Genomic DNA, 23249 nt, shown 5'->3' on the forward strand with positions numbered 1-23249 from the left:
AGTAGTACTATTCGATGTCTTATGAGTCATCTCGTTGGGTGGGATTTCCATTTTTTTTTTGGTATGAATAGAGAAGGCTCAAATCACTTGTGAGAAGTAAGCAGAATAAACAACTAAATTAAATAAGAAAATGACACATTAAAGCATTTGTTCATAAAAAAGGCCAAAAGCAACGCCCGATCAAGCACAATCAAAATCAACCCCGCAACAAGACGGAATCACCAAATCAGAGCACTTACGACAATCATAAAAATAAAACCATCGACAGATGCGTAACTGAAAGATCAAGAGAAACATACTAGACCAAACCGATCGAAACCATACATCATGTATCATATGTTATAAGGCTACGCATTAATCTAATTTGAGTATATCTTCCAACATATGCTCAATAAACAAATACTAGGATGTGCTTTGATAATTAAAGGTGATTAAAATGGGAATAGACATGGTATTGAATCGTGTATGATGCTAGTCTATTTAAGAGGCATTATACCTATGTTTTCAAATACTACTGTAACAAATTGGTGATGGATGACTCATTAATTTGGGAGTTACTTTTATTCCTTTCCATCCCTCCTACAAAGTAATCACAAAATGTATATTACTACTACTATATTTCAACATAAAAAAGCTCCGATTCTTAAATTATATGGTTTTTAACTTCTTTTTACATTATTCTTGCTGTTACTTATTATTCACTTTAATTATTTATGGCGATTTTTTTAAAACGAAGTGGAAAACGAAAAGCTATTCAATTTTCTTGGGACAAAGGGAGTACTAAACACTAATTCCTCCACATGCGAGTTATAAATCCATTGCATCAAGTCTTGGTTGGATCTTAAATGATTAGAGGACCAGAACCCTAGCCTCAACTCCCAACCGTCGATATGGCACATTTGACTACTAAAAAACTGTCGATAGCAAAATTTAGGGGTATAGTTTAATTATTGTTTATGTTGGATGTATAATGGCCATTTACTTCTATTTTTTTTTTGTCCTATTGCTTTTCTTCTCAAGTGAATTTCTAAAGAGCGTTAACTTTGTGTATACATTGATTTTATACATTTCTTGTTGTTCGGTCATTCTTTTTTTTAGTAAAAATCAATTAGCATGAAAGGAGGAATATTACCTATGTTCACACCCCAAAATTGTTGTGCTACTTAAAATTTTTCTGCTGCGAAATTAGCATATCATGAACTCATCTTTGAGTTGCTTAGAGCATCCCCATCCGTGCTCTTACATAAGAGCACGGAGGTAGGCCCGGACCCACTTTTACTCCTTGTCCTTGGGCAAGAGCACAACACCCACATCCGTGCTCTTCCACAAGGACAAGCTCAAAGGTCCCACCATCCTAGTATTATTCAATTTGAATACTTCAATTATTAAAAACATTTCTACAATATAAAAATACATTAAAAAATAAAAGTTACATAACTAAAATCCTAAAAAATAAAAATACATAATTAAAATCTTAAAAAATAAAAATTATATAATTAAAATCCTACAAATTAAAAATTACATAATTTTTAATGTTGAAGTGGGAGTATTTATAGATGAAAATGTGAATTTTGGGGGGGAAAATTGAAAAATAAATTAAAAGTGTGTAGAAAATGGATATAATTTATTGGGAAGTGGGAAAATATTTGTTTTTATTTAAAAATGTTTTTTAAATTAAATTCGAATTTTTAAAAAAAGAATTAAAAAAAAAGAATTTCCAATGGCTAAGCCGTTGGCCAATCACAACCCGCCACGTCAAGCTGCTCAGCGGCACAGACGTGCTCTTAGCTAAGAGCACCGCCCTGCCGCTGGCAAGGATGGACAAGCTGCATTGGCGGACGAGTGGTGTCCCCGCTGCTGGCACGGACGGACAGGGCACCAATGTGGATGCTCTTAGTTTTCTATTTACCTTTGGTTTTTATTACTACTAAATTCATATTCAAGTCGGTCGATGCAATAATACAAATACTCTCTCCGTCATATTCAAGAACATTCAAGATGTTCACATGCTTGAATAGCACATGATTTTGAACATCTTGAATAGCACATGATTTTGAAGTAGAGTAAAAAAGGTGATTATATATTTGTGAGGAGAGATGAGAGAATAATTTATTTCCAAATATGGGAGGTGAACAATTTGAACAAGACAAACTAAAAATGAAAGATGGACTGTGGACATCTTGAGTGGGACGAATGAAGTACTACTACTTAGGTATATACTCCATCCATCCTACAAGAATATGCACAATTGATAAAATAAGATAAAGGTGCAAAGAAAAAGTAATTAAAGTATTATTAGTGGAGAATTGATGTTAGATGTGAAAAGAGTTTAAAGAATTAGAATATACAGTACATATTTTTTTGGAACGGACGAAAAAAAAAATTCATATTCTTATAGAATAGAGTGAGTGGACGGAGCGAGTATCTAGTAAATAAAACACTGATGTTTTTTTCTTTGCTTGGGCACACATTAAATCAATCAGTCATGTCATACAAAAGACATATAACTGCCGGAGATAACCTTTGGCACGCACAGCTTAGGTTTAAACCCACAGCTGAACCCTAAACCCACATCTTATAAACGAATTGGCACAAAAATATGTTTTAAAAAAGTATTTTAGGGAGGTCGGTTTCCACTATTTTTCCTCACAAGTTATATTAACCGTAGGTGCAGTTGATTCAATTCTAAAAAAAAAATACTCCTACATATATGGAGTACTATTCAATATCGGGGAGTGATCAATTGCTAACTAATTATCAATCTTAAATTAAGATTAAATCTTAGTCATTAAATTAGAAGATCTAATGGTTGAAATAATGCCACATGAATTATATTTTTAATTAAGAAAATTAATAAATAAAATTAGAGGGTATTAATGTCTATTATCTCTCGTTAAAATCATCTTAAAACTTTAAATTTACGTAACTCTTTCGATTTAAATTATTTTTTCGCAAAAAATATATCAAATTAAAGATAATTTTATAAGTATTCCAACGAGATTTCAAATGCATATGTTCCAACGACATTTGGATGATGAAATTTGATATTTTTTTGTTTTAGTTTTCGTAAATGTTGATAACCAGATTTTTATCAACAAATACATAAAAAAATCTCAATAAAATCATGTAAAAATCTAATAAAACCATGTAAAAATCTCAATAAATATGTGTTGATATTTTCTTATACTAGTGTTGATATTCTTATGTCATATTGTTGATATTTGTAATACACTATGTTGATATAAAAAAACATTCACGAAAATTATCATATGATAACATAATGACGATATTACCCTTTTGTTGATATTTTGTCTACTATTTATTGAGATTCGTAAGATTTAATCTCATCCACTTATTTTAAAATCTAAAAGTAGAGATTTAGTCTTGATTTTGAATTAGGGTGTTATAAGCATTAGAATAACCCCTTCAATGCCATAGCCCATAGACAATCCGACCTAGAATTTAATTTGATTAAACAAGTGATAAAGAAATAGCCCATAGACAATCCGACCTAGAATTTAATTTGATTAAACAAGTGATAAAGAATTAGACTTCATTTTTAATATTCTTAGGTTAGACATAGCATTCTTGCAAATTTGGGCCTAAAACGCAGACAATAGTTTAAGAGGGCCTAAAACCCAAAAACAATCCAGCGACGAGGGCTGCTAATGCTCCTCCAGCACCTACTGAATATGCTATTTAGTATCAAAACATGTTTGCTTGGGCAAATTATTTATGTATGCATAATATACATGGATAAAGTAAGGAAAAATATACTATCTGCATCCAAAAAAATTAGTCTTCACTCTTGACAGTGGATGACACGAGATTCAACGCAAAATTAATTGAAGTATGAGAGAGATAGAGAGAAAAAGTGATCAGAGTATTGCTTACCATTAAATAGAGATTAATTTTGGTGAACGAATTAATGAAAAATGCGACAAAAAAAACGTGCATGAATGAGCAAGATGAGAAAGAGAAACCCGACAAAATGTACTAGTGATATTGGTAGCTATCACATATGATTGTGGCAGCACAGTGACAAGCATGAGAAGCCACTTTAGCATACCAACAGCCATGTGTAGAGAGCACTGCCATTGGGTTTTGGCCCATAGTCAACCAAGTCTCTTATTTCCACCCACAAAAAAAATTCTTCTTTTTTTCCATTCCATTACATTTCTAACTCAATAATATCTTTATTTCCAAAAATAGATTACCCTAACTCATCTTGGCAGCCCTAGAGTTAAAGGACGAATTGGGTACCTGGTTTTTGTCGTCTGTGCTCGACCCATTTGCACTCAATAATGATACAAGACAAAGACGGAAGATATAATGCGCGAAGAAAATGCAAATTTGCTGAAATGACATGCAGAAAGATGGTGGAAGAGAGATCCTGCAAGATATATAGATAGATCTTGAAAAGATTGGTGATATACACATGTTTGGCATTGCTTACGGGCTAGGATCGATCACCATCATATTTATCCTCATGCCAAAAGGTGGCCAACTTGCACTACCACTACAAAATTATATCTGCAATAGCAAAAAATTTTCTAGCTTGCATCATGAGATTCAAGATGTTTGTTCACTTGTCACTTCATGGATCGCCAGCTACTGTACTCCGATGTGTATAAAAATATATAAATACGGTAAATGTACTTCACCGACCTCAATCAGCATACTTTCCCTTGTTCCTCAAATTCCATATATAGAAAATGAACATATAAGTGGAAATTTAATTTAACAGTTAGCTATGGAAATTTACAGGAAAAAAAGAACTTTACTCATGAGGAGCTCTAGAGATTTAACTTGTGAATAGTTTAGTTTGGATTTGTTAAAATGAACTAATTGGCATCTGTAGGTGATAGCAGAGCCTTCTGCTGCTGCTTAGATGGTTGGATCAAAGCCAATTTATGACTTGAAAACTTCGTTACACTAAATCTCAAACTTGACTAGACTTCTATAGCCAAATTTATTAAGCGGCTCCCAACTGCCTAACACAAATATGGCCGCACTCGTCATTAAGTATTCTGTTTACATTGATGATGCAGTGCTTAGGCCTAAAACAACCCATCCTTGATCATTCCTGGAGTATATATCCAAAAACATTGTCTACCAGAGTTCACATCCTATTTTCTTTTCCAAATATTGACATGTCATATATGCATCAGACCCAGTCAGTCATCTATCTAAAGAAAACATGGATGAAAAGGGGCACACAATTTTTCTTAAAAAACTCAATGATCATAAGTATATTGGTAGGCAGCTTCCTATTATATTTTCATAGCACTTCTTATGGTGAACACTAATACTAAACTAAAACTTGAACAATGAAGAATTGCACAAGAGGAAGATGACACAGAAAAATATAACCAACAATGTAAACAATGTAAGAAGCGAGTATTCTTCTTGATAACACGACTGAAGGAGGCATTGGTACAAAATATACTCATATCCTGAACCAAATCATACAGAGGACTGCATGAGTTACAGTTCTCATATTTGATTTACAAATCTCATGCAAACAACATTCTCACTACATCGTTGGCCACTCTAGGTTCACTGAGCATCAAACAGGCAAAGGCTAATAAACTAAATAGCAGAGCAGATACATTATTATCAAAAAGAACATACAAAGACAAATCCTAACATCAAATAGGCTTCATTGGGCTGAACCCACTCAAACCCAGTCCGGCCAGTTAGAATGGGTGGGTCAAATGGGCCAGGCCGAGCTAAATCACATGAAATAGGCACCAATTTAAGCATTTTTTGAAACACGAATTAATAATATATATTTGTTACTTATTTTTTTATATTATGCAGTCAAGTTAATACCCCTATTGAGATAAAAATTTGTAATTTGTGTTCAAAAAGATTTTAACTAGGGCCAAGTTAATATCTAGTACAATGATTTGTTGAAACATGATTCATCAAAACACAACACAAATTTGTTGATATGCTATAGTTAATCACGAGACAATTACAGTTGCACACATTTTGTTATATATTTTCGCATCTCTCCAATTACTTATATATTTCTTGATAATCAAATATGTAGAGAAACAGAAAATAACAATATTAGCAAAACACCAGCTGCGCTGGACAGGTCAAAAGCTGTAACTTATCGAAATTAAGTTAGAACTTGAAGTCGCAAACTCGCACATTCCATTACTAAGAGAGCTCCTGTATATACACTAGGGTACTACTCAGATGGCATCATTGCTGAAACAAGATTAGATGTATGAAATCTAAATGCTTCAAATTGAGAGAAATCATTCACTTTGATTATTCAAAAAATGAATTCTAACAATGCAACAGCCATTTCAAAAATCAGCAGTGCTCAACAGATTTTATGGTGTAGGCGTTGCTGCATACCAGGAGCATCGTCAACAGTGAGAGAAAGCCTTGCTTCTATGCCATCAAGCATCTCCCGAAAAACCTTCCTTCAAACTGCAAAAATCACAACTGTGTATGCACCAGAAAGTTACATTTTGTTCTATCAATTTGTCATTACCGTTGCAACACTCATTTCTGGAGCTTCTAAGCAGGCTCGTACAGACCTAACACATGCCCATCAGCACACTTCATCGCTGCCACCTGTTGAAAGTCAATGCATAAATTAATTTAAGGAGGAGATGCCTGACTAATGAAGTTAGCTTAAGGTGTAAACCAATATTGGAGGTTACCTTTCCATGGATTTCATGCTTGATTGGGCCATCCAGTTCGGCACCTAAGGTCATCAACTTCGTCACAGTACTATTGATGTCCGTTACTGTGAAGGATAGGAGCGACGAATAACCCTTCTGTTCAGCACGGTTGCTGCAAAAATAGAAGCATGGCATATTAACAAGCTGGCTAAAGAGAATTTTTCATCATGCCTTTCAAGCACCTGATCAACGCAAAGAAGAGGCACTGTTCATATGGATTACAAGCCAACCGCTGTAACACGAGAAGAAGCTCAAAAAGAACTTCATAGAATACAATGCTTCAACCTAAGTAGCAACCAAAAGTTGATACAGTACTCGATAGCATGATCTTCATCCATAAACCAAACCCTTTAAAACAATTATGAGATTGCTTCAAACAGTGGTTGTGCCAACCATTAAACCTATATTCAATCACATTTTCTTGCATCATAAAAAAATTACCAATACTAATTTGATAGAACTAATTCCAATTTCAAGCAACAAAACGTTTTTTTCCCTACGCCTCAAAACCCAATCTTTCAATCGCCATTCTGAAAAATACTACCCGAATTCATCGACATTAACATAATTAAGCGATCTAATAGTAGAATTAAGAAACAAAGAATAGGAAACGCACCTGGGAGAATGGAGGAGGGAGAGCTTGAGCGGGCCGGAATGGAGCTCGGCCCATCGGAGAGTGCAGACATCAATGGTGAAGCCAAGACCCTCCGAATAAAATCTCGCCGCTTTGGGAACGTCTCTGTGTAGCTGCACCAAATATCTGAAAGTGGCTGCCGCCATCACCAACTCTCTCCACCTCCGCCGACTAATTTCGATTTCAGTAAATTCGATGTTGAAATTGAAAAATCAAATTACTAATTACTACTAGTAATTACTTAAAAGTTAGTACTCGTAGTTATTCCATTTTATATTTTTATTAGCTAGTTTACATTTTCTTAGTCTATAGAAAAGCTAAGGTAAGAGTGAAAAAAATAGTAGAGAGCGTCACGTCTCTGGTCTAAGAAATGTGTCATTTACAATGAGACATTAAAAAATGAAAATGTGTCACTTTGACATGTGTATTATGGCTGAATGCCACATCAACCCAATTAAAAGAAATATTGAAAGTGGAGGCCGTTCTCTCTCCTCCAAGCCAACCTCCAATCGTTTGGTCTCTCACTCTTTTCAATTTCATTTTCCAAACATTGGTTATATATTTTTTTAAATTTATATATCTTTAAAATATCATACTTTATTAAAAAATTATAAAATTTCATAATTTTTTATCCTCTATAAATATAAACCTCCTTTACTATAGTTTGACATACAAAAAATATTATTTTTGCTCCTCCTGTGACCATTCTTCTTTGATACAATTTTATAGTACTATTTTTAAGTTCACATTGTTGCTAACTACTTATGAAAAAAAAAGGAGGATGAGAATAATATATTCATGATTCTCTAAATTTTTATCCTTCTTAAAACTTTAATTTATATTTTTTTATTTGTTTATTTTTATAAAATTTTAGTTTGTGTTTTTTTCTAAATTTTATTATGCAATAATAAATATTTTATACAATAATATTATTATTACAAAAAATAATACAGAAAATAAATATATAATGATATGGTTGGGTTGTTATTGATGAACCATAAAAAATGGTTTTGCTTGGAAGAGAAAATAATTAAGTATTGATGACGTGGCTTGTTCGATTGGATTAGATTAGGTGGTTGCTGATAAACATGATCTACGAAGATAAGTTTTTCGATTCTTTTTCTCTAGTTTCTTCTTCGTATCTGTGGATTTTCACGTCTCATCTTTAATATGCAATCTCTTTTTCTAAACTATCTAGCTTAATTAAACGACTCTGTCGTTTGTGGACCGCAGAGTAGCTTCGAACTCCAAGGATGGATAGTTGGTAGAGGTGCTACGATTGTATTGATATTCATTATATTCATGTAACTTTATCCTTTTTACGGAAAAAATAGTAGTACACTTTATTCACTTTTTTATAAGCAAATAAGGACATGACTTTAAATATTAGTATCATTTCCTTCATATTATAAGTGAAATCATAACTCCAATAACTTACCATATTTAATTTAAATATAGTACGTACTACTGTTTTTTGGGGCTGCACATAAAAGCGACTGTTCCAGGCTCACTACATTCTTTGACTCAGATTGGGCTTTCAATATTGATGACAAGAGATCAACAACTTATTATTACGCTTACTTTGGAGCAAATTGGGTATCATAGTGTGCTAAAAAAAGGTTGTATCTAAATCCAGTCGCTCATGTGGTTTCAGAAATTGTATGACTGCAATCTTTACTTCTACAACTTGGTATGAAAGTTTTTGCACCTTCTAATTTCAACTCAATATCCTTGGCCTCCAACATAGTTCTTCACTCAAGAGCCAAGCACACCGAACTTGACATTCATTTTGTTATGGCCAAGGAAATAGATTCGAGGCATTTGCCTTTTTTTGATCACATTGTCGATATTCTAACCAAACCCTTAAGTAGCCAATTATGCGAGGCTTCGCTACAAGCTAGGCATTTGTTCTTTAGCCTCCCTCGAATTGATCGAAATGAATTATAGCAGCAAGCAATATGAAGAAAAAAGGTTAGATTTTTAACAATATGAATGATGAGATTAATTTGAAAATGCTATATATATTTACTAATATATGCTCTTTACAGAAGTTGGAAACAATAAGGAAAATACATTTCTCAAGAAATTAGCTTAATTTCTCAGTTTGACTTCTTGAGGTTGTTTCAAGAGATCAAAATTATTTTGCTATGTATGGAGAATGAAGCGGCAGTCAAAAACCTTGCAATCTGGATCTATTAGCTGCTTGTTTCTTCCCCAAATTTGTGAATTGCTCACAAGATGAATCAAATGTCAGCTTTTCAACCCAGAAATCTGCATCGTGAACCACAGGATTTTGCGTTCTGCTTGGAGGCGATCCAAACGAGAATGGAAGCGATTCATTGTAGTCCTGCAACAAAACATAGATCGTCAGAATCGATGAATAACAACATGCATTGCAAATTTGCAATTGCAATACAAAGGGAAAAGGAAATTGACGAATCAAATCGCATCAATAGAAATCAACCTGCCGAAGGATTAGCCCTAGGAGATCAGCACCGTGATTCGATTCGGAATCATTACTGTTTCATTAACAATGCAATGCATCAAATCAAAACACGTGCGTGATTCAAATCAGAGAGAGAGAAGAAGGAAATTAAATATGGCAATCACCGCATGTGAAATCTGGAAATAGTGTTGAGATTGAGCGGGGCAACCCGGCGGGGCTTGGGGCAAACGACCTCACAACAATCGGCCATCTTCTCACCAGCAAAATCGCAGCAGAGGAATTATAGCAAAATTGGGATGATTTCCCAAGAAACAAGCTACCCAATTTTTGGAAATGTATAAACTGAATTGGAAGGCCGATAGTTGATGTTTTATACATCAACTAATTATCAAAAAAAATTCTTCAAACAAAAATTATCAAATTTTTATCTATATGATTCCAATAAAAATGAAATTAACCTTTTAAGTGTCAAGAAATTCTTTGACTACATAGATAAACACCGTCAAAATACGGTCGGTCTACATTGCGTCAATTTTTTTTGTTAAATTGATATTTTTATGGATCATTTATTTAATAATTTAATTTGTTTAGAACAACTGAACAATGGTACAATGCTCAAATAATATTAATCTCAAACCCTCACCAATGGTAGCGGGGAGTTGTGGTGATCTTGACGTCACGGGTGAAAACTCCACCACACCCGCTGGGAGACTTTCAGCCTTAATCTGTAAGCCCGGCCGAGTATGATTAATCTGATTCCACCGAACACCTGCGTCAAACAAAAAAAAAACGTTTTTCTTTTTGGATTGTCTCGTTAAAAATGAAATGTTTCCTAAAATAGAAACAACATCATATCTACTTTTTTCATCTCACTTAATTTATTCCCTCTTCATTAACTCATAAAACAACACTACATAAAATTTCATGTTGAAAAGCAAATATTTCATTTTTAATGGAATCAGAGTATAAATTTGATAGAGATTTTAGAAATTTGATAGAGATTTTAGAAAAGATAGAAAAAAAACTATGTTTATTTGAAGAATAATAATAGGATGGAGGATGACAAAGGTAGGAAATAATAAAATTATCATATATCCTTTGATTATTTCTTCTACGGTGTGAAAGTCTATAAACTAGTAATTTGTATATACGCAATTTATCTTCCCATAAAAAAATCAGTCAAGAACATTTTAAAATTTTTACACAATGAGTATAAAAAAGGAAAAATTCATTGAAGACGAGTATTTAACTGGCGTTGAAATGATTGTTTAAGCAACGCCCTAGGTGAGTTCCGACCAAGCAAAATCATTAAAGAAGAATATTTAATTAATATATATACACAATTTATCTTATCCTCTCTAATTGATTTGCTCTTTTCACTTAAACAATTATTCTCTCTCCTAAAAGCAAGATTATGAATTGTTAACGTTCCACTCTCACATATCCACATGGCATTGAGAGCTACAGAGATTTCTGAGCTGCATCATTTCTATGGTATTCAATTACGCGAATCCCAACTTGTCATCACCTTTGCTTTATTCCCTTTCCCTCTTCTTGGAATTTTCACTCTCTTAACATTTCTTCTGGGTCTGCTTCTCTCTATGAAATTGAAGTAAAGCCCACGATTTCTCCCACTAGGAGGAAGACTCAGAGAGCACTGCAGGCGATGGGGAAGCCGGTGAAGTTCGAGGGTATCACTGAGGAGCTCCAGAAGATTCTGGATGCTGACATGGACCAAGTGGGTCCCAGGCGTCGTGCTCGTGAGGCCTTCAAGCACATGCAGCTCTCCATTGATCATATCTTGTTTAAGGTCTTTGCTTTTTTTGAATTAATAATTGAAAGTTAAAAATTGAATCTTTTGAAATTTCGGCCGTTTGAAAATTAAATCTGTTAAGTTAAAAATTCAATATGTTTTGAATTTTGTTTGGTAGGATTTCTGATGAGAAATTACTCTGTTTAACTGCATAAATTTGATATATTGAACTGTGTGGTGGGAATGAGTTTTGATATGCAGTAATTTAGGCTCCATGTTTGTTTAAGATGTTTCAAAGTTAAAATGCCAAAAATGCAAGAAGATGCTTTTAATAGATAGGATGAAGTGAAAGTTTGTGGTAGAAATACTGAAATAAATTAAACATTAGTTACATCAGTTAGAAGGGATCAATTTGTCTTTGCCTAAAACCGGTGATGATGTCTTTGCATAGGAATGTCATAAGCTTATCAGCTCCTTCGACTGCCGGCTGCCAAAATGTCAATCTACATATGCCTTTCAAACAAATTGTCTTGTAATTTCCTTGGTTTTCGCTTGATTTACATCATTCATTGGGTCATCTTCATTCACAGTCCTGAAAGATTTCTAATTTTTTCTACTCTATGATATTGGCAATGAATTGTAATCTATTTATCCTTGCAAGTTATAAAGTGTGAGCTTTATCTTATATTCTGTCCTTTGTTTTTGCTCGTTTGCATGCATAAATCTATCTCGTAGAGTTCTCAAGGCTATTTCCCTCGTTTTCGCAGATGCCATGCGACAGGTTGAAGATGACAGAGGTAAAGTTTCTCTTTTTTTTGCTGGCTAATATGTTGTTGAAGATGTAGGGATCCCTGCAAGCTTTAAGCCACATTCTTCTATTATTCCCTACTTTAACCTCTGTTATTGTTTCACATGATGGCATTTCTACCCATGCATTATCACTCCGCTGTCTCTTCATGAGATCCCAACAATCTAACTTGTGCTAAGATTCCTGTAAAAAGAAGCTTATTCAACATAAAGGAACTAGTTTTTGGTTCACATAAATGTTGACTTTTCCTCTTTCAAAAAATTTCTTGTCTACAAGGAGTTTTCTTCCTATAGTTTCTTGATGAATTTAGTTGAATGTGCCAAGGGGATGTACAACGCAACTATCATTTGCTTAGCATTCTTGCCTTCGGTAGAATCTAGCATTGCTCCTCTCTGTCATAAGCAGCATGGACTTGCAGCGTTTGGTATTTATAGTTCATTCAAAAGCTCTTGATGTTGTTGCTGATGGTAACTTGTCCTATATCTTCTTACAGTCGTATGATGTGAATTCCAGAGGGTTGGAAATTTTCTCGAAAAGTTGGGTTCCAGATAGCAGGTCCCCAAAGGCAGTGGTCTGTTATTGTCATGGTTATGGCGATACATGCACTTTTTTCTTTGAAGGTATGTAACTCATAAGATATACTTGGATATATATTTTTTGTTGTTTTTAAGGAGGATCTTGGAACTAAACTATTACTTAATTTTTGTAGGAATTGCTAGAAAGTTAGCATCTTCTGGCTATGCCGTTTTTGCTATGGATTACCCAGGATTTGGTCTGTCAGAAGGTCTACATGGCTACATTCCGAAATTTGACCTAATCGTTGATGATGTCATTGAGCAATACTCTAAGGTGAAAGGTATGATACCCATGCACTCAGTTGCTAGATACGACGACTTCTACAATCTCTATAGTGAAAGGTGTTACATACGATGATTTCTACAATCTCAATTCGTGTTTATAACATACAATCTCTATCTTGTGGTGTGTGAGTCAATACTTTTTGCTGTAAAAGGCATTCATTTTCATGAATCAGAGGAGGCAGCGTTCGAGGCTTATGAAATTATAAGAAAATATCCCGTATAGAATTCACGTACAAATGATGATAAATTGGTTATATGAAGTATTTGTGTAGGTTTACGTCTAGAGTATTCTAGATTTGTGGAATCGTTATGGTATAATAGCTACAAGATATGCAGCCCCTGGAGTTGAGGATGTTCGACGTGAATTTGGCACTTATTGGTAATTGTTATTAGTCGTTTCTTAGATGATTTGTATGTGTCCGTGGATGCCAAAACTAGATGCTTGTGCATAGTAAGGCCTAATCTTAGTAAGTTAGGTTGGAACATTTGGTTTAACTGTGTAGTGCAATGCTTTCCTTTTGTTTTCCCTTTGCTTAGCTGTTTCGTAGCTAAAAAAGTATCCGATGCAGAGAATCCAGAGTTTCGTCTTTTGCCAAGTTTTCTGTTTGGGCAATCTATGGGGGGAGCAGTAGCCCTCAAGGTGCACCTAAAACAACCCGATGCTTGGAATGGTGCAGTTCTTGCTGCACCTATGTGCAAGGTACCTTAGTTTTCCTCTTCTACGAGTTAAGCATCCTTCGATAGTTTCCCCGTGCTTCGAGTTGATGAAATATCTATATCTAGTTAGCAGATGAAATGGTTCCCCCGTGGCCATTGGATCAAATTCTAATTGGACTCGCGAACCTATTTCCAAAGCAAAAGCTTGTCCCACAAAAGGACTTAGCCGAGTTGGCGTTCAAAGATGTGAAGAAGCGACAACAGGTTGTGATTCTGACCATGTTAATGATATTGTGACAAGTAGGTTTATCTAACTTTTGCCTTGGCTCAGACTGCCTACAACGTCGTTGCTTACAAGCATAAGCCTCGGTTAAGAACAGCCGTGGAGTTGCTGAGGACAACGCAAGAAATCGAGCAACAATTGGATAAGGTATGTCCCTCTCAATTGCTTCATTACAACCATTTATTGTTCTAGTTTGTTGTTGATATTTAGGAACAATTGTCATTTAAATCATTGACTTCTGATAAATCTCATAAGGTTTGGAATTTGAATTTAAAATCACAACTTTTCAACCCTTCGCAATTATCTCGCGGATCCTAATTTCAGTCAACTCGATGGTGATATGACAGGCGAGAAACCTTATATGGACAAAATGTTTGCTGATCGAAACGATGTCGTTAGCTGATGCCTAATGCTCAAAACAACGTCGTTTCATTAAATAAGGTTTTTTTTTCTTTCGCTGAAAGCCGCAAACTTGTTCCAACTGCAGGTGTCTCTGCCACTACTGATCCTGCACGGGAAGGACGACAAAGTGACGGATCCATCAGTGAGCAACGCATTATACGAGAGAGCCAAGAGCCAAGACAAGACGCTCAACCTGTACGACCACTCCTTCCACTCCCTGCTCGAGGGAGAGGCCGATGACATCATACTCAAAGTCTTCAACGATATTATAGATTGGCTCGACAAGCACTGCTAAGCAAGGCCTCCCTGTCTTGTGCTTCGGCTAAAACAGCATTCCGGTATTCGTTTAAGGTACTCGTAGAGTTGCAAGAAAGAATTTTTAGACTCTCAGACTGCAGAAAACCAAATGAATTTGCAAGATATTTTCATTCTTGAATGCATTTTACACACGAAAAACACGTGATTTATTGTTGCTATGTTAGGTGCATTTCCATCTCTCTATCGAGTGTTGGTATACAGATTTTTACAGGCTATTGATTGTGGTTCGATGCCAGCTTGATTTCAAACATATAATGGCATTTTGCTGTTGCACCAATCACAACTCCACAGAGTTTATTGTGTTTTTTTTTTAACTTTGAAAAGTTTGCTTTAAAAAGCCATGATTAGAGAAAGATTTCATTTTTTTTGTTTTAGCTGCGTGTAATCTTGTCAGAACGACAACATACCAGACCTGTTCCAGATTTTTTTGGTGGGTCTGAAATCTGAATCATTAATTTCTTCTTCATGTGACAAATATGCTATTCTAATGAGAGTGCTTTTAGGTTAGGTTGCATTGTATATAGGCGAACAATATCCCCTTAGAATAGTGCTGGTCATGTCACTCATGTGGGATCTAACATTTTATTTTGAAAAGTTAAGATCTTTTTGTTGTTTCGATTTTGGATCATACCAACAAAAATCTTAAATGCTTCATTCTAGTTTCAAGAGGTCAAGAACTCAATTTGGATTCAATTTAAATTGGATTTCAATTTAGCAATTTTCCCAAGGAAACTACTCATGTAACAACTCAATTATTAATCAATATGAAATTGAACAGTTAAAAATTTCAGGTGCGGCAAAACGTAATTGGTATCAACTATCAAATAATAATAATAAAAAAAAAATTATAAAATAATAATACCACGCATCAGCCCTAATTAAAAATTCACTTGAAAATACATCCATTTAATCAACAATCAATTAATGCTAATCAATAATTAAATAATGATTGCGGCGATGCATCAAGGTTTTGGCGTATTTGAATATATAAAATTGATACACTGATATACAACATGATGGGTCAATCCATTTTTCTAAATTAAGACTTCTTTTTTTGTCATAGGGATTGAGGAATTGCAAATACCCAAATCACACCCTCAAATGAAATTATCGACTATTTCATCAACAAATACATCACAAACCTATACTACTCACTGTTCTGAATAACGTTAATTAAAATTAGACAGAAAAAAGAAAAATAATCTGTGATTAATCCAATCGCAAATTACACGTGGCAGGAGCGCATAGGAGGAGGCATATGGATAAATTAGTCAGCGGAGGGACAAGGCCCTTCTCTAGTTCTATCCAATAACGTTGTCTCTTTGGATTTGGGTTTGAACTTTGAAATGCCTTAACTATTTACAGACGAGAAACTGTAAGTGGGCATCTCCAGTTCAGCATCCAGCCACATGGCGTCTTCGCCTCCCAATTACTTTTTCTCTCATTCTTCATAAATTAACACCCCATCTCTGCAAATGACCCAAGATTCCCTTCTTTCTTAAACCATTTTTCTTTCTTTCTTTTTTTTTCTATACAAGAAATGTCATTCTCTTCTTGTTTTCTCCGAGCTCCACCCTGCGTTTCTCCTCTCCGGGTATGCTTCCACTCTTGTCTAATCATGCCTCTTTTGTGTGTGTGTTTGTGTTGTCAATTTTCTTATTTGGAGTACTTTTTTTTTGTAAATGAATGAGCATGTTTTGTTGATCCCTCTGAAATTTGCTGCATGCCCAATGCTGGATTTCAATTGTCTTTGGCCTTTTCCCGATTTTTACATTTTGCATTTGACTATCTTTAAACATGATTTTGGAGCAAATATATTGCATTTGCAGTTCAAGATTTGATTAGTTGGCACTAGTAACTCATAGGGACTTGTTTATTTGTTTTGATGCAAGAATTCAACAGGGAATTTGCTTTCCATATTTAGTTGGGTTTTCTACACTATGTCCATTGATGTGAGATTCTCATAAGTTGGGTTTCTGCATCATCTTGTAGGCTGATCTTCACACAAGATCGTCCACTACTAACCAATGTAACACCCGAGCGACTAATAATTATCTTGAAAGCACGAAAATCGGGCTTCTTGGTGTGAGGCAACGGTCAAGCTCTAATTTTCTTGGAGGCTCAAGAACTATTAGTATACCAATTCCTGGAACAAGGGCTGTACACAGAAAAAGCTCAGTCGTATCTGCTTCGTGTAATGATCTTTACTTGCTTCGTCTCTTATAGCATCAATATACTCATGTTGCTCGTAAGTTTTTACATCGAATGGTGAATTTGGCAGGGCTTGCGAATTCTCAGATTGCTGCTAGTGCTTTTACATGGGGTACAGTTGCTGTGCTTCCATGTTACACCTTTATGGTTGTCGCGCCTCAAGCTAACTTTGTAAATACCCATTTTCTTAAACACACTTCTTGTTCATGTACCCTTCTCCTGTGATCAAACTTGACTGAGCTTTGGTTTGTATCTGTGGTTTTGCAGACTAAGAAAATAGTGGCAAGCAGCATACCTTATATTGCTCTTGCCACCTTGTATGCTTATCTTCTCTATCTTTCGTGGACGCCCGACACAATCCGCTACATGTTTGCAAGTAAATACTTGCTGCCGGAGGTGTGTTTTTTTTAACCATAGTATAGAGTTCTGTAGCATTTTTTCAGAGAACAGTACATTCAAAACGCTCATGGATCTATTTGTGATTCAGCTACCGGGCATTGCAAAGATGTTCTCGAGCGAGATGACACTCGCTTCTGCTTGGATTCATTTGTTAGCTGTCGATCTCTTTGCTGCAAGGTCTCTCTCTCCACTTCCTCTCCCTCTCTCTAACACAACGAAAAACACTGATCTAACAGTCGATTTATATTGAAACAGGCAGGTTTATTTTGATGGACTGCAAGACAATGTGGAAACCCGGCATTCGGTTTCTCTTTGCCTGCTGTTTTGCCCCATTGGAATTCTTACACATTTTATAACTAAAGCAGTGAGCGGGAAAACAGAGCATGGAACTCGTTAAGCAACCAACCAGTTTTCATCAATCCATTCAGTGATAGGAGTAGTCCTTATTCCATTAAATTACTACATATATCAGTGAAACAATGGCATTCTGCTCTCTGTTTACATCATTAGATAGTCAAGGTGTGTTTTATTCATATGTAAGTCCAAATCTATTCTAGTTTTATAATGATTAATAGTACAAGCCTGCCCAGCTATACCTGCTTAATAAATCATACAAGCTGCAATAACAATCCACACAAAGAGACAACCATCAATTACTCAGCAAAATCGGCAATCAATTGGTGACTTGCGCCGATATCAAATAAGTATCAAATATCAATAAGAGCATCCTCAACAACATTAACAAACTGTTTCCACTTTTATCTGTATCACCCAAAAAACTGATGGTTCAGGAGGCAAATTCTAATATTCACGATCAAGCTGGTTTACAACGCAGGCCTGGGACTGTAACCATTAGCTGTTTTCTGTAAATATTTAACTGAATATCAACTCAGAGCAGGTAGTTAAGAGTAAGAATGAGGGAAATATAGAAGCAGCTGATCTCTAGCAACAGGAGTCTATTACTTCACAAGTCTAGAACAAAAAAAAAATGAAGAACAACAATACCAAGATAGCGCAATTGGGAACTATGGAACTGTTCGATCTGGAAGATTTGCAGTGCAGCATTGGTCTTTACAGATCCTTTTCAGAAATAAAAAATAGCCTCTAAGACTGAAAAGACCAAAGATTGCAGTGGCTACATATGTACCATAATCAATATCTTGAACTACAAAACTAGCATGCTTCCTAGCATATTTGTAGTCCCATCTTACTCAATCAGCAGAAAGATCCTTGCAGTCACAAATGTTCTTTGCAAATTTTGAGCAAGATACTGCCAACTTTGAGCTAGATACTGCAAATTTTGGAGTCAGATAAAATATGTGCCACTCTTAATCACCCCGAGCCTTGCCTCAGCAGTTGTCCACATCTGGTGTGTTCCATAAGAGTTCAGAAAAGTAATATCAGATGAGCTCAACATGCGAAGAAAACACAAGAACCTCAATTCATTAATGTTCTTTGGACACCAAGGCCTAGGATGATCAGTTTATTTAAGAAAATATACAATTTTCTTCATGACACGAAGCTACCTTTCACAGTGAAGAAATCCTACTCAAACAAGTTTACTAGAACTTCACTTTGAATGTCATACTTAGCATGATATTCGCTATTGGTAGAAATTCATAAGTGCAGCTACATCTAGTGCCGATTCTCATTTTCAGAAACTGCTATAAGAAAAAGATCACTCATCGCAATCAAAATAAGAAAATTAAACATGTATAGAATAGATGCACGATATGATGTCACAAACAGTCCTTACGTTAAGTTGGAAGTGGTGACATATGAATTTGGTCCTCATAAGCTTCATCTGATATAACTGAACTTTGCAATGAATCTTTCCTCATACGATCCAAAGAAGTTGCTTCATGTATCCCTACAAATTAGAATGCTTCATTAAGAACCCATTTACAGGTGCACATGGACATGAAAAATATCCATGAGCCAATAAACACTACCACATTAACACGAAAAGGGGCAACAAGAATTTAACAAAGAGCTGAAAAATAAATGGAAGTGGACTCACTGACAGTCCACGAACAATTTACAACAAATAAACTGATTTTGGTAAACTTTTCCTTGCTAAAGCAAACAACTAAACATGCTACGTATAAGGTGAATGGTTTGAAGTTTGAAAAGTGAATACCTGACAAATGACTTATGACAGCATAATCAGAACTGACATGGAGTGCACTATTCCAACAATAAATTAGGAACTAGGCCTAGTTCTATCCATGGAAATCATAGCCCATGAAGTGTAAACATTGTAATCAAAACAATAAAGCAAAAAAAATCCCCATTCGTACCAAAGCCCAAAATGGCTGCACAAAGTAAAAAGCCAGGCAAAGAGAAATCCATTTTGTACACAATATCCATCACAATGATGCATCCACCAGCAACCAGCAAATGTCTTGGAGATGAGAACACCATATTCAATCTGCAAGTTGTCACACCCAATCAATATACCATGCATCACTATTCACTACGAATTGACTACAATATCTCATGACAAAGAAATAATGAATCACTTCAGATTTTACACTGCACCAGGGATGTAGTGCACAAGTACAACACATACTGATTGTAAGTTCATCAGCATGTTACTATTGTGATTTAGTAAGCACTGCTCTATTGAGAAGTATGCCAAGACTCGTAAAATTTCTGGTGGTACACTGGTACTGGCCCCAAGAAACTGATTACCAAAACTTTGAGCCAGATTTTATGCAGAGTAGATAATAAGGAACTAGGTTAATGTGTTACTCCCGATAAAACCAGAACACGGAAACAAATTAATAGGAATAAATCCATATGAAGCACAGAAGCCTACTTAGATTGCACACAAAGACAAGAAAGTACCTCTCTTCTGCAATACTGTCCACATAAAATATCAAAATAATTCCAAAAACGACAAAGCTTGAAAAAGCCCACATAGAAAATGGCAATTCCACATTTGTAGACCCCTGACAAGTTCACAACACAATTGAGAAACCATGTATCAGTATATATCAGGAAATGTCTACACCTTAGGGATTAACAGGGAAAAAGTTACAATATAAAGAGTGACAAGAAAAAGAAGACCAGGATATGTAATAAGCTGAAAAGACAAAAGAGTGAGACTTACAATGATCATGTCCCACATGGCAACAGGGAAGAGAAAACAGGTAGCAGAAGCAATGGTTACAGCATTCAACCGTCTTTTAAGTTGATTCTGTAATGACAAAGTGCAAACATATTTTGATGTCATGTTCAGTTCATGTTTGTTTCTTCGGATGTGTGTACGTTTGGCAGAGGTATTATAAACTGATATACAAAACGTAAACAGCCAAAGGAAGTTGATACCTTAAGTGAGACACGTCTTGCGATCACTCTCCTTAATGCTGATAAAATTCCAGCAAATATGGGAATTAGCATCTGTTTAACACCTAAAACTTCTTCAGGCTGGACGTCTGCATCTTCATTATCACTAAATGGTAGTTCTGAGTTAAGTTGACCAAAACCCAAAGTAATCATGAATGGAATGTGTTTAAAGGGGAGATATAATCACCACCTTCTTCAGTAGCATGGGATACATTAATAAATAATTAACCATAGTTCAATCTTTAAAGGATATAAAGAGGAGATTGTGAAGCTGAGGCCCATCCTTGAGACAAAAAGTAAAAAGATGCTAACATTGCAAGGAGGCCCCCGACCTGATAAAGAAATAAGAAAGACTACTTAGAATAGCATGTCAAGAGAAAACGAATTGTGACATGTTTTTTAAGAGAAAAAGGTGTGTTCATCTAAGCATCCAGGTTGATGTTAGACTATTTGAGCCTGCATGTGCAATTCACTAGACATTCGACCACACTAATGAAGTTAACTAATCAAGTTCTTTGAAACTTAAATATTGATTCACGAGGATATCTTACTACCTCACACCTTCACTTAGAGGGAAAAAATGAACAGTAATAAGCTACCGAAATCCTGATAGGTACACATAAAATCAAGACAGGATTAAGCTTTGCATCTACAAATTGAAACTGGAAAAAATTGTGATACCTATTGAAACAATACCTTTCTCCAAACACGATCTCTCCTTCCATACAAGACTGCAGATAACACTCCAAGGACAGCACCTGAATACTCCGCCAATATGATCCTGAGATAATAAGCATTTCTTTCATGGAGCAATTTGCAAGCTACGTGTACAAATTGGTTTGACCCTTGAAAACATTTTATTTCATATAAGATGACTACATGCCAGTCCTTCTCGTTTCATTCACATGTATCGTCACAGATTATGTAATTCTACTCTTCTGAGGATCAAGAATCGCACCACTTTTCAAACTATCTTACAGACAAATGCTACTGTGAAGGCCACATAAACAAAACCTAGTAACCAGGTTAACTTTGGATTCTTTTCCAGTAGCTGTGATCCACCATCCTCTATGGAATGCAAGGCCTATAAACTAGTTAAAGCAGCTGTATATAAAATCGGTTTGATGGTTCACCTGAGAGGACCACAAGATCGAAGCCCCTTTCCCCATAAGATGAAGTATAGGGCAGTTATACCACCATTTATCACAGAAGGCACTACCTAAAGGAATTAAGAATGTTAAAGACGTAAGCAAATACGTTCATATCAAATTTAAGCTTTAATAAGGAAGTAATAAAAGGTCCCAGTGGGTTTTGTGATAACCTGCGTATTGGAAAGAGGTCTGCCCTTCCATGGTTTTTGCATAAGTAAAAACAGAATGGAAGATGGAACAAGACAGCTGAATATAAACAAAACAACTGAAGCCCCTGTTTGAGACAAATAGCGGTAGACGGAGTAGATCGACCAAATTCTCATAAAGTTACCAAAGACATGGATGACCTTCAAGGGAGTTTGCCTACATTCAAAAATATCATCAAGAAAATAAGAACCATGAAATATCAACTAGACAATTTGAATTTGACGGCATCTATAAAATATTGTGACCACTCATATCTGTACACTCACTTGATAAAATCATCCGTGGAAATGGCTAAAAACAGTCCATGTAATGCATTTTGTACTTTAAATCGACGTGCTTAAATGCAAAACACAAAAACCGAACCAGCATTGTCCTGTACCGTACCTTTTCTATATTTCATGTTATAACTAATATAGACTCTATAAGTTACAATAGGACATTCCTCTTCTAGAAAAAAAGAAAATGAAAACATTCCTTCTCTGTGGGGGCTCACTTCACTATTTGATCCGCTACAATTAGTAGCTCAACACATACCACGCATTTACCTCTACAATGACTCTAAAACTGAAACTAGTCCTATTTCCCAATCAACTCTTCTGTCCTCATAGGAGCGAATTTTCAGTGCTTCATGCATAAATACTTCATTGTGAAGGAAAATAAACACATTCGCACACACAATGCGATCTGAAACTGTGAAATTTCAATCAGCTCCATAAATTGCTACTCAACAAAATTGAGAAAAAACAAGGTCGCAAACAAAATAATTTGGAATGGAATTGGGAATGCTATGCAGAATACTGACCTGAAAGTGGCCGGGCGGGAAGGGCTACGATTTTCCGGTATATGATTTGGGGACATCATTTTTCTCTATCACTTTCTACCTTTTGGTTCCCAGCGAAAATTTAACTCGTTTGATCTACAAAAATTGAGCGGGTTGGAGAGGAAATGGAGATTCAAGGGAAAAGCAGATTTTGGGTTTGCTCCCAATCAACAAGAAGACTGCTTCAGGTTGAAACCCCGACTTGAATTTCATTTCTAATTGTATTTAAGAAACTTCTTTCT

At 35.4% G+C, this 23249-nt stretch overlaps 5 protein-coding genes across 9 annotated transcripts; 2 read left to right on the top strand and 3 right to left on the bottom strand.

Moving 5' to 3' along the window:
- Nucleotides 1–6240: 6240 nt before the first annotated feature.
- On the bottom strand, nt 6241–7663 carry LOC125212483 (uncharacterized). 3 transcript variants are annotated; one of them, XM_048112688.2, is made up of 4 exons: nt 7324–7663; nt 6687–6819; nt 6515–6597; nt 6241–6465 (listed from the first exon to the last, which is right to left on the bottom strand). In XM_048112688.2, the coding sequence occupies exons 1-3, from the start codon at nt 7485–7487 to the stop codon at nt 6541–6543; spliced, it is 354 nt and encodes a 117-aa protein (XP_047968645.1). In that variant the 5' UTR covers nt 7488–7663; the 3' UTR covers nt 6241–6465; nt 6515–6540. The 3 variants fall into 3 exon arrangements, with proteins under 3 accessions (XP_047968645.1, XP_047968646.1, XP_088920191.1); XM_048112689.2 differs by having other exon boundaries at nt 6241–6450; nt 7324–7662; XM_089064065.1 differs by having other exon boundaries at nt 6241–6597; nt 7324–7657.
- Nucleotides 7664–9342: 1679 nt separating this feature from the next.
- On the bottom strand, nt 9343–10214 carry LOC125224424 (uncharacterized). The gene is made up of 3 exons (XM_048127859.1): nt 9952–10214; nt 9806–9860; nt 9343–9688 (listed from the first exon to the last, which is right to left on the bottom strand). The coding sequence occupies exons 1-3, from the start codon at nt 10035–10037 to the stop codon at nt 9512–9514; spliced, it is 318 nt and encodes a 105-aa protein (XP_047983816.1). The 5' UTR covers nt 10038–10214; the 3' UTR covers nt 9343–9511.
- A 927-nt stretch (nt 10215–11141) lies between these two features.
- LOC125202719 (alpha/beta-Hydrolases superfamily protein) lies at nt 11142–15026 on the top strand. 2 transcript variants are annotated; one of them, XM_048101168.2, is made up of 9 exons: nt 11142–11281; nt 11401–11597; nt 12308–12337; nt 12842–12968; nt 13058–13204; nt 13778–13908; nt 13992–14129; nt 14197–14295; nt 14636–15026. In XM_048101168.2, the coding sequence occupies exons 1-9, from the start codon at nt 11236–11238 to the stop codon at nt 14843–14845; spliced, it is 1125 nt and encodes a 374-aa protein (XP_047957125.1). In that variant the 5' UTR covers nt 11142–11235; the 3' UTR covers nt 14846–15026. The 2 variants fall into 2 exon arrangements, with proteins under 2 accessions (XP_047957125.1, XP_047957130.1); XM_048101173.2 differs by having other exon boundaries at nt 11151–11281; nt 11406–11597.
- A 1138-nt stretch (nt 15027–16164) lies between these two features.
- ABA4 (abscisic acid (aba)-deficient 4) lies at nt 16165–18071 on the top strand. The gene is made up of 6 exons (XM_048099872.2): nt 16165–16462; nt 16861–17062; nt 17150–17250; nt 17347–17475; nt 17567–17655; nt 17734–18071. The coding sequence occupies exons 1-6, from the start codon at nt 16409–16411 to the stop codon at nt 17873–17875; spliced, it is 717 nt and encodes a 238-aa protein (XP_047955829.1). The 5' UTR covers nt 16165–16408; the 3' UTR covers nt 17876–18071.
- Nucleotides 18072–18131: 60 nt separating this feature from the next.
- On the bottom strand, nt 18132–23215 carry LOC125201664 (zinc transporter). 2 transcript variants are annotated; one of them, XR_016135859.1, is made up of 12 exons: nt 22990–23215; nt 22151–22343; nt 21963–22048; nt 21526–21610; nt 21083–21161; nt 20812–20942; nt 20594–20680; nt 20329–20432; nt 19779–19909; nt 19235–19348; nt 18484–18844; nt 18132–18341 (listed from the first exon to the last, which is right to left on the bottom strand). XR_016135859.1 is itself a non-coding variant. In XM_048099871.2 (11 exons), the coding sequence occupies exons 1-10, from the start codon at nt 23046–23048 to the stop codon at nt 19236–19238; spliced, it is 1068 nt and encodes a 355-aa protein (XP_047955828.1). In that variant the 5' UTR covers nt 23049–23215; the 3' UTR covers nt 18420–18844; nt 19235. The 2 variants fall into 2 exon arrangements, 1 of the variants encoding a protein (XP_047955828.1); XM_048099871.2 differs by lacking the exon at nt 18132–18341 and having other exon boundaries at nt 18420–18844.
- Nucleotides 23216–23249: the final 34 nt, after the last annotated feature.

This window comes from Salvia hispanica, chromosome 2, assembly GCF_029641045.1.
Source record: "Salvia hispanica isolate PSC_SH4W2 chromosome 2, Shi_PSC_v1, whole genome shotgun sequence".
NCBI classification, from domain to species: Eukaryota; Viridiplantae; Streptophyta; class Magnoliopsida; order Lamiales; family Lamiaceae; genus Salvia; species Salvia hispanica.

Excerpts from the sequence above, each read along its gene's own strand:
- LOC125202719 (XM_048101168.2), top strand. The coding sequence starts at position 11,236 with ATGGCATTGAGAGCTACAGAGATTTCTGAGCTGCATCATTTCTATG. Across the intron at positions 13,909-13,991 it reads TTGCTGCACCTATGTGCAAG|TTAGCAGATGAAATGGTTCC; the intron begins GTACCTTAGTTT and ends ATCTATATCTAG. Across the intron at positions 14,130-14,196 it reads ATGTGAAGAAGCGACAACAG|ACTGCCTACAACGTCGTTGC; the intron begins GTTGTGATTCTG and ends GCCTTGGCTCAG.
- LOC125201664 (XM_048099871.2), bottom strand. The coding sequence starts at position 23,048 with ATGATGTCCCCAAATCATATACCGGAAAATCGTAGCCCTTCCCGCCCG. Across the intron at positions 20,943-21,082 it reads AGCTTCACAATCTCCTCTTT|CATTTAGTGATAATGAAGAT; the intron begins ATATCCTTTAAA and ends ACTCAGAACTAC. Across the intron at positions 20,681-20,811 it reads CAAGACGTGTCTCACTTAAG|AATCAACTTAAAAGACGGTT; the intron begins GTATCAACTTCC and ends TTGTCATTACAG.
- ABA4 (XM_048099872.2), top strand. The coding sequence starts at position 16,409 with ATGTCATTCTCTTCTTGTTTTCTCCGAGCTCCACCCTGCGTTTCTCCT. Across the intron at positions 17,063-17,149 it reads CTCAGTCGTATCTGCTTCGT|GGCTTGCGAATTCTCAGATT; the intron begins GTAATGATCTTT and ends TGAATTTGGCAG. Across the intron at positions 17,476-17,566 it reads GTAAATACTTGCTGCCGGAG|CTACCGGGCATTGCAAAGAT; the intron begins GTGTGTTTTTTT and ends TTTGTGATTCAG.
- LOC125212483 (XM_048112688.2), bottom strand. The coding sequence starts at position 7,487 with ATGGCGGCAGCCACTTTCAGATATTTGGTGCAGCTACACAGAGACGTT. Across the intron at positions 6,820-7,323 it reads TCCCTCCTCCATTCTCCCAG|CAACCGTGCTGAACAGAAGG; the intron begins GTGCGTTTCCTA and ends CTATTTTTGCAG. Across the intron at positions 6,598-6,686 it reads AGCATGAAATCCATGGAAAG|GTGGCAGCGATGAAGTGTGC; the intron begins GTAACCTCCAAT and ends GACTTTCAACAG.
- LOC125224424 (XM_048127859.1), bottom strand. The coding sequence starts at position 10,037 with ATGGCCGATTGTTGTGAGGTCGTTTGCCCCAAGCCCCGCCGGGTTGCC. Across the intron at positions 9,861-9,951 it reads ATTTCCAGATTTCACATGCG|TAATGATTCCGAATCGAATC; the intron begins GTGATTGCCATA and ends TTAATGAAACAG. Across the intron at positions 9,689-9,805 it reads TAGGGCTAATCCTTCGGCAG|GACTACAATGAATCGCTTCC; the intron begins GTTGATTTCTAT and ends GTTTTGTTGCAG.